At 34.9% G+C, this 12,586-nt stretch overlaps 1 protein-coding gene across 1 annotated transcript in view; it reads left to right on the top strand.

Moving 5' to 3' along the window:
• The window catches only part of KIF2A (kinesin heavy chain member 2A), a gene marked incomplete at its 5' end in the record, with an annotated part of 30,380 nt that overhangs the window by 4,738 nt on the left and 13,056 nt on the right, over positions 1-12,586 (top strand). Inside the window, 7 exons of the mRNA XM_009696366.1 lie at positions 2,513-2,675; positions 5,415-5,505; positions 5,639-5,702; positions 6,039-6,130; positions 6,370-6,512; positions 7,250-7,454; positions 10,832-10,942. Of these exons, the coding sequence (XP_009694668.1) occupies positions 2,513-2,675; positions 5,415-5,505; positions 5,639-5,702; positions 6,039-6,130; positions 6,370-6,512; positions 7,250-7,454; positions 10,832-10,942 (869 nt within the window). The remainder of the gene's footprint in view (positions 1-2,512; positions 2,676-5,414; positions 5,506-5,638; positions 5,703-6,038; positions 6,131-6,369; positions 6,513-7,249; positions 7,455-10,831; positions 10,943-12,586) is intronic.

Here is a 12,586-nt window from a genome sequence, read left to right as displayed (position 1 = left end):
CAGCAGGAAATTAAGATGCAAATGCTTCTGGATTACAGCCTGTCTGAATCCAGGGCTTAAGTAAGATGACTTGTGTTTTGACAGGTGTTTCTTTCCTTCTTTTTCTATTATATTTTGTTTAGCTAAAAGATTCGAAGAACATCACTCTGATTCTGAAACAACTTGGGATGCATTTATTATTTTTGTACTGTCAGAACTACACATTGAGGATTACCTAGAGCATATCCAGAGGAAAATGGGAGAATTGTATGGGAAAGGGAAAACATATATTGATATCAGTATATAGTTAGGTTTTGCTCTTTTTTTTTTCCCTCCATGTTGCTGCTTCCCCTACTTAATTTTTTTCTTTCACTGTTCTCTTATTCCCTGTATTTTTTCCTTTTATTGATCTGAAAGGAATGCATAATCGCAAATATTGGTTAAGTGAAATTATTTTGCACAGCCTATTTAATAAAGGCGTTCAACCCACAAGTCTGGTAGCAGTTAAATTTCTCTTTCAGCGTTGGAGGTTATCTTTAATAAAATATGACTTAGAAATCTGATACGTTTTGGGGAAGCATCACCTTCTACCTGTTCTGAAGGTGGACAAAGTGAAATTACAGTAGATGAAAGCAAGTTGTCTTGGGGTGTGAGCTGGGATTCAGAAGTAGGATTTGATTTTGTGAAAGTTGCATATCTTAAGTATTAATGGTTTGGAGCTATTAAAAAAATAGTTCAGGGGTGTTTGTAGGAGTGTCTAAGGAAAAATGAGGTTGGCACTAAAGTTACTTTGCATTTTTAAGAATAAGCTACAGTAAAAAGGTGTGAATGAAATAATCTATGTGGGGCATGAACCATAGAGATCGTCTAGTACCCACATGACACAGTCTTCTGAAAACACACACTTCAGAAGAAACGGTATTTCTTATGCCACCTTTTAAAATTGAAGAGTATAAAAGAATAAAAGATACTAGTGTGTAACCCCCTGAAGAGAAAAAATAAAATTAGTTTATTTTGGTAGTTTCACAAACAGAGAATTATCACCAAAATCTTTAGATGTTCTCAGCACGAATCATTCTGTGGATTGACTTTGCAGGAAGTAGGTGTTCAGATTGACATTCTCAGATTTTATTTCAGTGACGTATATTTATAATTGAGAAATCTATGGTGGGTTTCAGAGACACTATTCCAAATGTTCATCAGCAAGGATTACAAGTTGTCATAACAAATAGTTGGGAGCAGGTAAATGTCTTATTCCAAACAACTATTTAAGAAAAATCAGCCTTTGACTGCTTAAACTAAAAAGCCTTTGCTGTAAAGAACTGACCATCATATATCTGTCTTCATCACTGTTCCTTATTTATTCTTTGCAATTACTGCAGAATAATTGCATTTTATTTTATTGCAGTGCAGTTGAAAAATTGATTATATAGTGTCTTGAATGCATATTGCTGTTGGTGTGTGATGTCTTGCAATGGTAACCATTGTACTGTTTGATTGGTATGTTAACCAATGACAAGATTTCTATCTGATTGTATAAAGCCACATCAAATTCTTGAACTGCATGCTTTAAGAAATTATACATGGAAATGCAAGTAGGACACATTAGTGATCCTGACTGTACACACAAAGCATCTTTATTTTTGTGCATATCATGGATCACTGGGTTCTCTGTTTTGCTGATTCGTATCTCATACAACTATTAATAGTAAATAATAGTGCTGTGTAGTAATTATAACCTGGGATCTTGCTGTTGAAATTGCATCTAGTTGGCTTTTGTTCATTCCCCGTGATAGAAATTATCATTAGCATTTTCAGCTTTTTGTGCTTACAAGGTAATTTTTAGAAAGGATTTTACTTTAGAGAAATTCTCTATTAAAGATGTATACCTCAGATTCTGGGAGGAATACACAAATGAAAATGTCTGTGTAGAATGAAAGCAAAATGTTTCTTTTTGAAAGCTGTGGACATATGACTGTAATATTAAGGATTTAAGGAAAATAAAAAGATAACATTTTAAAATAAAGCAGATTATCATAAGGATATTAATTTTTTTGTGTTTTCAAGTTTGACAGTCCAAGCAGTGTAGGACTTTCAGTGTCCAGTTTCTCCAGTAGAAAAGTTATTTATAAAAACTCAAAGAATACGACAGTAATCTCTAAAACAGTATAGAAGCCCTGAGGAAAAAGAACTCAAATCCATGGAAAGTGTTATTATAGAATACATAACAAGCTACAACAATAGTGCTATAATTACTGATCTTAGTTTTTCTAATCAGCTTTGTACAACCTCTCTTTAATTTCTAGCAATCGGTAGAATAGGATGCCTAGACTTCCAAAATGAAATCTCTTACTTAGCAGATTATTGTCTAGGCATTGGAAACCCAAATCCATTGCAGTGTTGTTACTTGGAGGAGCTGTGTTATCTGAGATGTTATAAGAGTGTAAACAGTGAAAAAATGTAAAAAATAATGATGTGTTGTAAAAAATAATGATGTGTTGCTAGTTAAATATGTATTTCACTTCTTTTATAGAAACTTTAATGAAAGACCTTGACGTAATAACAATTCCCAGTAAAGATGTTGTGATGGTACATGAACCAAAACAAAAGGTGGATTTAACAAGGTACCTAGAAAACCAAACTTTTCGTTTTGATTATGCCTTTGATGACACGGCTCCTAATGAAATGGTTTACAGGTATGTGCATATGGTTTTTTTTGTGAATCGTTTTTCTCATGTCTCTTCCATGTCAATAACTGTGTGCTTACCTTGGTTATGGACTTTACTCCAATTCTCTGTGTTACCGGATATGTATATTGCCACTTCCATTCTTTTGCCTGTTTACTTTTGTTTTAACTCTTTATCCTGAATTCTTCACCTGCAATGTTATCTCCACCTCTGCTGACCTCAGTCCTCCTCCAAGCCCTGTTGGTTTCCAGGCTCTAGTGTGTATTGCCTGCCTCCTCAGCTACTGAATATTTGAACTTCATGAGCTCTCCATTTGCCTCAGAGTTATTACCTTATTAATTAGTGTGCATGCAGCACCCGAGGAACCTGAGTCATGGCTTTTAGTCTTCAGGAAACTTGGAAGAAAGGGACAGCCCCCGCCCCAAAGAGTCTGCAGTTTGAATATAAGATAATTAAGAGATAGAAACAAATCAAGAGAGGGTGGGGAAAGAGTACAATGAAAGTGAGAGAGGTTACATTGCTGTATGGCTGAGATACCTGAGCTAGCTTGGCTGCTGGAAGCAATCTGGCAGATGTGACACAGATGGGCATGGAGCTAAGATATCCTGCTCAAAATGCTGAATCTTTCTGATTTAAAAACTGACATCAACAAAGACACATGTCCACTTTCAGCGCCAAGGTATTTGGATCTCCATTTTCTCCTTTATTCTTTGTTTCAGTTCCACAGCTGGCACAGAATAATGCACACAGTGCTTTTAGGAATGTGTTTAGATGTAGCTATTTACCTTGTACAAGTCACAAAATGGAGTAGATTCAGTAGCAGGCAAGGTTAGACACCATGAAGGTCATAATCTTGGTATGCAGTCTAAATACTGTGAAGCTTTTTGCAGGGAATATTGATATTGGAAAGGAAATTGATGAAGATGATTTTCCTTATGCTTGGAAAGTGAAGAGTATTCATACTGAAACAGTAAATCTCTAGTCTGTGTAGTAGTACAGGCTTTCTCCTTCTCCCTCATATGGCACAATAATGATTATTATTTCAAGGGCAGTCTGCTTCAAGGTCTCCTGTAATAACAGAAGAAAGAGCAAATAGGTATTGTTAGCTGCTTTCACTAGAACTTCAGAGTCACAGTGGGAAAAAAATAGCGTGGCAAGTTACTCCAGTTTTCTCCAATATGCTAAAATTACTCACCGTGTTTCTATACTGAAAAACATTCTTCAGTTTGAGAGAGAGAAATACTACTCTTTTAAAAATATTATTATTATGCTTAAGATGTATTTTAAGTATTGTTTATTCCATGAGCTGCAACACTGAGTTGCAAGTTTTTGTTAGTATTAAAAAACATGCACTAGTTTGAACGGGTACACCTTTTGAATTTTAAAGGAGAACGAGAGTTTACATTTCTGAAAGATCAAGATTGCAATAAAGGTTCTAGTAAACATAAAGTTGGATGGTTTTGGCATGGTACCATTTGGACTTGTGTAATACTTTATGAAAAGTTTTCTAGATATGTTTGTATTTTGTCTTACTTCAAAATAGAAATAATTAAGTCCCTTCTTTATAGATAAGCAAAAGAAATAATTTCAAACTCAATTAAACAGAGATAATGGAGTGTGCTTCTTAGGTGGATAGGCTTTGTGAAATTTTGTATTTTATATATGAAAAAAACAAACATCAAACTATAGGAATATCCTTTTGAGCGTAAAGGAAGTATGTGTTTAGAAGAAGCAAAAAGGAAAGACTAAGGCTGATCAGGAATCATCTTGTATATTTTTGATGAAAATTCATGATTCACTTAAACTTAGCTTTTTGCATAATCCTTGGTTGCTGAATGGCTCTGTCTTGCCCATACTAGTTTTGTAAGTGATCTTGTATTTATTTGAAAGTTGAATGAAAGGAGGTGTAACACCTCCCTGCTTCTGTAAACAATTGTTCCTGTTTCTGTCACTTAAAGATACTTCATGTATAAACACCTGGAAAAAGTTCAGAAAGTGAGACTTTTGTAGAGATACCTCTATTGGTAACCCACCATTAGTTTACTCTTTGCTTTTGGAGTGTATCGTGAAATCATGGTGATAAGCAGCTGAAGCAGGAACAACAACTCTATGTTTTTTAAAGTCAAAAATACTTCTCTAAAATAGCAAATAGCAAACATCAAATAAGACTTCAGGGATAACTAGATTTTTCCATTCTGAAAAGCTTGGGTATCCAGTTTCTTGAGCCTTTTCTCGGTGTATGTACATTCTCAAAATATTAAGATGTGCAATGTTTTGGCCATTTGTCTTCTAAATTTAATCTTGGGAGCTGATTTGGGGAGAAAAACCCCAAAACTATAGCAGAATTTTAGTATTGGCAAAACCTAAGTATTTCTCTGCTCCACTGTCCAACTTCGATGTCTGCTAATTCTGTCTTCTTCAGGGAGCTCGAAACTCCGTATAGTAAGCTGTGATGTGTTGCATCATTAAAACAAGGGAATTTTTTTTTTCTTATGGTTTAAAGGAGGCTAATATTGTTGTAAAATAAATAGGTGAGACCTTGTAGCTTTTATTTGATTGATTGGGGTATTTTGATACCTTAGAACTGGTAGTCTGTTTAGTTCAGGAATTAATGTAGAGATGTCCTTTGGCCTCTCAAAGTACAGGACCAGTTTTGTCACTTCTGGCCTTAAAATGTATAACATCCTTGTAGTAGTGGCATCTTAAAGTAATTCAGTTTCTTAAGTACTGTTGTTTTTTGCATTTAAGGTTTACAGCTCGACCGTTAGTGGAGACCATATTTGAAAGGGGAATGGCCACTTGTTTTGCATATGGGCAAACAGGCAGTGGAAAAACCCATGTAAGTATTTCTTGTACATATCAGCAATACACTTCTTTTTAAGTATGATACACTTAGATAAGTTCTAGTAAGTAACAAATACATAAGTTACAGCTCTGTGATTTTTATAGTGATTTTTTTTTTTTTAATTTAGACTATGGGTGGTGACTTTTCAGGAAAGAACCAAGATTGTTCTAAAGGAATATATGCACTTGCAGGTAAGACTTGCATTACAGTGGAGCTTTGGTGACATCAAAAGTGGTTCCTAGGTGTGTAGTCTTTACCCAGTGAAGTAAATGTATATGTAGATTACTTCAAGAGATGTAATAAATATAATGGAAGATTAATTAAGTTTACAATTTTGGGGTCTTCTGCATCTTCCGTTGTAATGTGGCAGTTTAAACTGCAATGTTTTAGACTTGGTTGACTGACCCTATCTGTTATACTTGCAAAATACGATAGATGCTATAAAATAGACTGTTATGCATTAATGAGTCTTCACTAAATGAAAATACATAATGAGATTTCTTTTTGTTCTGGAAATGTATTCACAGCTCGAGATGTCTTTTTAATGCTAAAGAAACCAAACTATAAGAAGTTAGAACTTCAAGTATATGCAACATTTTTTGAGATCTACAGTGGTAAGGTAAATACCTGATCTTTTGCTTAGGAAGGGGGAATTTCTCTTTTGCAAACAAGATTTTGAGTTTGTCACATGAAAGATTTTTTCCCTCTTTGTACTAAAAGCTTTGTTTCAAATAATTCTTTACACTTCCCTTCCAATCATGTTTCCCATGCAATGCTTTGCGTATTTGCATATGGGATTTGAAACAAGTGTCTTTTAAAGCTCCTCTTTAACTGTTCTGTTTTCCTCCCCTCCCTAAGGTTTTTGACTTGTTGAACAGGAAGACAAAACTAAGAGTGTTAGAAGATGGTAAACAGCAAGTCCAGGTGGTGGGATTACAGGAACGGGAAGTCAAATGTGTTGAAGATGTTCTTAAGCTTATTGAAATAGGCAACAGCTGCAGGTATCTCCCATAGCTTACACCAGTTTTTCATTGTATGTTGAAGGATCAGAACAAGATTTTTTTGGCGTCTCTTCATAGTGATAGTTTTTAATATGCAGTGGGTTTTTTGACGATGTTGGCTGCACGTAAGGGATCTCCCTACATTTTAAATAAAGTTATTTAGTGTTTCACTGTCTCCTAGAGAGAAATAACTGCTTTTTCTACAGGATGTGAATTGCATGCATTATGTAAGCAGCTTACTGACTTAAATTCACATCATTTTTAATCAGGAATACTGCCAGATTCTTCAGCTCTAAAAGGCCTTGATACATAGTGACAGAGGTTAAATGTAAATTTTTTTTTTTTTTAAGAATCCAGCTTCATAGTTTTTAAAATTAGCCTTGTGCATAGACTGCTGCCTGATCAGATAAAATGCCATCAGCATTTTACATGTAAGATCTCTGATAATCGGAAGTCTTTGAAGATCTGATTATTCTTGCTTTTAGAAGGGAGGTAAAATGTTACTAATCTTCCATTTCTGTTTGAAGACATGGAAAAAGAGGTATAATTGTACTATGTACATCCAGTTATTAGGGTTGTATCTCTAGTGTCCACAGGAACGTTAGACATGCTGTCAACACATGTAAGAAAATACAGGACTCTGCCCTGAAAAAAGTAACGTTCTGCAGTTAGTGTGTTTAACGTGTATGGTCCTTCGCCTGTTCATATATCCTTCCCTTCTCTGCTTTTGTTTAAAGGACGTCTGGCCAGACATCTGCAAATGCACACTCATCTCGAAGCCATGCAGTGTTTCAGATTATTCTCAGAAGGAAAGGGAAATTGCATGGTAAATTTTCTCTGATTGATTTGGCTGGCAATGAAAGAGGAGCAGATACTTCCAGTGCAGATAGGCAGACTCGACTGGAAGGTGCGGAAATTAACAAGAGCCTTTTAGCACTGAAGGTAACTGAAATGTTTCCATTGCCTTTGAGTAGGTGGAAGCCTTCTAGGTATAATAGCAGTGACTATTAAAACAAAGTGTTTCTGCAGGCTTTGCTTGTCTACATTGTCTACTGATGTGACAGGTAAAATAATTTATTAATTTTTCCTCTAAATGCCTGAAGGAACGCTTGGTAATTATGAAGTAGAAATATTGCAGAAACATTGTCAACTTGCATGTAGTTTAAAAAAAAAAAAAAAAAAGTCAACAAAAAGTCCCTGGTAGTTGAATTTGAAGACTTTTCTGATACATATCTAAAGTGGCAGGACAGATGACTTACTTTGGTACTCAAGGTCTGAAATACTAGCTGGAAATAGTCTTACTAATCTCAGTGTTGTTTTTTTTTCTTTTTAAATAAAATATAAAGTTACCTTTATGACATATTTATTTACTGCTGTTAATTAATTCACTAAAGCAACACAACAGCAACATATCCAGAAAGAACTAACAAATGAATAACCCTTGGAAGTTGGAATCCATTTTTGACTACTCTCCTTTATCGCAAATTGTCTGATACAGTCACTTTACAGGTTTTCATACATTAATCCAGGACATATCAAGAGAGCTAAGAAATAATATTTAAATATTCATATGCCTTTTTAGTGTTTGTTTTATTATGCTCAAAAAAGGTTCAGTCTAAATAGGGAAAGTAATTTTTTGGTCTCAGCTGAGGAAACAGTAGTTTTGAATGCCTCAGAACTTATCTCTGTTGTTGGTTAATTTTGCTTAGGTTTACTACTCTCAGCACGAGCACTGTGTTTTATATAAAGAATCTGAACCCCCAAATCACTGTGCTTATTTTTTTATCCCTAGTATAAACTTGGGAGAAGACTTGTGGCTGACTCTAAGCAGATCTCACAAAATACCACAAAATTGTAACGTATAATGTGTCATTACATAATTGTATGGCATGTTGAAAAGTTGGAAGCAGCAGTTCCAAAACTGTGGCCTGTTTTGATTTAGCATCAAAGTAAATAATGCAAGCAATACTGTGTTGACATTATCACTTTTTTCCAAATGTAATTGAACAAAGCTGGTTTGGGTTTGGTTTGGTTTTTTGGGTTTGTGTTTGGTTTTTTTTTTTTTCCAGTTTACTTGTTGATTTTGTACTGGCTAGTGCCATCAGTGCGATACCCATACAACATAATTAGTCCATTTTCATACAACTTGTCTTTTTAATTATAGTGAAAGCTTCTGCTGCTGCTGTACTAGTGGTTGTGATCTAAATTATATGGAGAAGGGGAAATAAAAATAAGTGGGGGTCTTGCAGAGGTCTAAATAGCCGTACAAGAAGATAGAAGTTTCTCAATGATACATTAATTTTCCATTTTTCATCTATCCCTGAAAACATTACACAGCTTTTTCCATTTGTATTCAAGACCCTTGAAGTTATTGTTAAATTCAAATTATTAAACTATTATGTTCTGCGGAGTGGTCTTTGGTGCTAATCCAAGATTTGCTGTTTGCATCTGGATATCAGCCTTGTCTTAACCTGTTCAGATTTTTGGTACAGGAAGTTATTTCTGTAAAGTCTCTAGATTGAAGTAGTGTTGTCATTTTGTTACCTGGTTTTCTGAGCTGTGATGAAGAGCAAAAGTAGTTAAAAACTCCATTAATTTAGAAGCTGGCAGTGTCCTCCAATAATCCTTTTACTAATAAGGAGATAATCCAATTCTAATTTTTCAGGAGTTAAGCAAATTAAAAATCATTATAGTAAGTTAAAATATTTAATTAAACTTGTTGGTTGCCATATCAGTAATTCAACATGTATATTTATTACTGTTTTTAGTTTGTAATGTCATTTGTTGAAAATCTGTTGCCCCTCTTCCTGTCTAATCTGCTTTTCTCCTTGAGTAAATATAGTATTAATGTACAAATTCAAAAAATTCAAGGAATGCTTGCCTTTCTCACCTGTAAGTACTGAGTCCTTTTTAGCATTTGCATGTGAAATCCACATTCAACAAGCTTCCTTCGTTCTGTTTATCTGAGCTATGTCCATTCTATAAAATTTAGCTGGTGCATTTTTTAAGTAATCACTAGTTAAAGCCAACTTGTCCTTGTGTTTGTTCTGTTCTGTATCATGGCAGTTTTATTCTGAGTCCATTTCGAGTTCTGTTTTATGCTGTTTTGCAGTTGCAATGCTTTCTTGGATTATCATCCCACAGTTTCTAGCCTGGCTTTTGGAAGAAGCTGTTTATAGGGAATTTCAAAGGCCACAAGGACATGGCTGCAGCTGGAGGATTAGCTGAACTACTGTAGAACTATTCATGTAACACAAAAGCCATTCCATCTGTTAGTGCTGCTAAAAGCAAAGCTCTAATTTGGAAAGCTTTTGAAGTATGGTTGTTTGAAGAAGTTCTGTGTGTAGATGTGTTAAAACTGTACTAAGGAAGCCATCTGAAGAGATGCCTGTACGCAAAGTATTAAGGCAAAGGCAGAAATTGGAATTAACGATCAAAATATGACGACAACAACAACATGGAAATTTGATTTTAAACTTTCTTTGCTTGAGAAGTAATTTATTAGCTGATGTTAGAGCTCTGAGTGGGCAGAAGTGATGTTTAGATTAGTGCGATCTTGGTTTGCACTGTTGTACCTAGTTGCTGCTGAAACTTCTATAGTGATTTCATAATATTTACATCTGTACAGTATTTCTCACTGGAACTCTCTAACCAATTGCAAATATTAGTTTAGCCCCATACCCTTGTGAGTGAAAGAGGAGACCTTACCCTATGTTTTCATATGAAGAGTATTTTAAAACAGGGAACGACTTTGTTTTCAGGTGTCTTCCACTATTAAGTACATGAATAGAGAGCTATACTTGCTAGATTTGTGACCTGTGGAAGCTCTCAGAAAGTTTGTTTTCTTCTGAGCTGTAAAGAAAGTCAGTGGTAGAGACAGCATCAAAGGTACTGATTTTAACTGATAGAGTTAACATGTGTCCCTGTCCACGCTACTTCTGCTGGTGAAGGTTGGAGATCAGTCCAACTCTTGAAGCTGATAATCAGAAATAACTGTTAGTCTGAACATTTAACATCAACATTGTTTTTTTATTTTATTTTGTTGTTATTGTTGGATACAGTAGATGTAAACATTTTGGATGAGATTCAGAAAGTTTTTAGGCTCCTGACTCCTTTTTAAGTTCCTACCTGTCTCTTGAACTTAATGAGAGGTAAAGGCCTAACACTTCTTGGATTCAAGCTTTAATGATAAACTTTAATGATATTTTAGGGGACAACAACATAACTAAGGCATGTATTTTCTGATTTTGAATTGCATTTGTATTATATTTATTCAGCCCATGTTAAAGAAGAATGCATAAACCTGTTTGTTCTTTCAGGAGTGCATTAGAGCTTTAGGCCGAAATAAACCTCATACACCCTTCAGAGCAAGTAAACTTACTCAGGTGCTAAGAGATTCATTCATAGGAGAAAACTCCCGTACCTGTATGGTAAGTTGATTTGGTTAACTGTTTGTTCTAACAATTACAAAGAGAAAAGACTTTGGGGAATTTAGGCTGTTACATTTAAAATTGGTCACTTGCTACTGGCAATGTGTTGGACTTAAGTTTACCCACTAACTAACACTATATGTGGAGTGAGACTTTCAGCAGAGACATTTCATATAACTTGCTCTCTTCCTACTTTTTATTGGTCTTTCTTACTGGTGGTTCTAGTTTTCTAGCTAGGCACCTAGCTAGAAACACTTCTAGCTTGAGAAGTTTGTTTGTTTCTTTTTAATAATGTCTTAATTATATGAGAGTATTATTTGTTGACTCAGAATTTTGGAGAAGGTGTTGTAGACTGGAAGTACGGTGGGGAGTTATGATCTTTAAATGACAAAGACAAATTTAAAGTTGGTATCAAAGGCATCAGAATATACTCTAGGCTGTTGAGGGGGGAAGTAGTTGAGATAGATGGGATGAATAGCTGTATATTATATAAATGTGCATTTGCATCAGTCTGAAAAACAGAATTCTTCTGTCAGATGGTGGAAAGGACAGACAGTCATTTTATTTGTCAATCCTTAACATTTCTCCTTATGGAAATGCAAACTCTGCAGTGGACACTGATTGCTAGGCTTGTTTGTGTTGGTTACTTTTCACAGACTCCATGGAATTAATTAGGCTAGAGGCTGGAGAAGTCTGCAGACCACAATGTGAAAACCATGGTGTTAGGGAAGCCTAGTCTTCCCTTTAGCTGTTAGATATGGTTCTAATTTCAAAATGGTGGTAAAATAGCATTCTTTATTAATCTTTTTTATCCTTCAGTTTTCTGATGAAGAGACAGGATTGTTTTCTTTCCCACTGAGACAGACCTGATCTAGTTAAAGATGTCCATGCTCACTGCAGGGAGGTTGGACTAGATGACCTTTAAAGGCTCCTTCCAACCTAAACTATTCTATGATTCTGTAACTTTGTAAATCCTATGCAGGATCAGAAAGCTAAACTGTGCATCTCTAGCTAGCCTATCCACACTGCTGAAGAAGGTTGGGAATGTTACCTTGTTGGAAATCACTCTCTGTATGTAGAATAATTAACATTTGTGAATATTTCATTAAGTTCTCACCATCACCTTTACCTCCTTAAAGTGCTAACATGCTGCCTTTGTTTTGGTTGAGCTTTTTTATTTAATTATTACTCTTCTCACAGAGTTGTCATAATATTTTGTACCATTAAAATGTGTGAGAATACCATTGGGAATCACCCATGATCCATGGGTGTTCAATTTCTGATAAACCTTGCATTCCTTTATTTGATATTAAATATAGTTCTAAATTAAGGAAAAAAGTCCTCTCTGAAAGTGAGTGGAAATATGCTTGAATTATTTTTTTTATTTTCTTATTCACATAACTACAGTCACTTTACAATTAAGAATAAGAAAATACTTTCATGATGAGCTATTGCTTTCAGACTTATTCTTTTACTTTTTCATGTAGTTTCTCAAGTACTAGGACCAATTGTGACATGCTCCTAGTGTTTGTTTACATGTAATTTTTATCAGGAATTTCATCAAGAAAGTTTTTTCTTGAGATACTGATGTGGGAAAAAGAACACTTGTGTGGTTGTGGCTTACTCTGAATTATAGTTGAAAGG

This window comes from Cariama cristata, unplaced genomic scaffold (genome assembly GCF_000690535.1).
Source record: "Cariama cristata isolate BGI_N322 unplaced genomic scaffold, ASM69053v1 scaffold3373, whole genome shotgun sequence".
NCBI classification, from domain to species: domain Eukaryota; kingdom Metazoa; phylum Chordata; class Aves; order Cariamiformes; family Cariamidae; genus Cariama; species Cariama cristata.
This window is presented reverse-complemented; position numbering and strand designations above follow the sequence as displayed.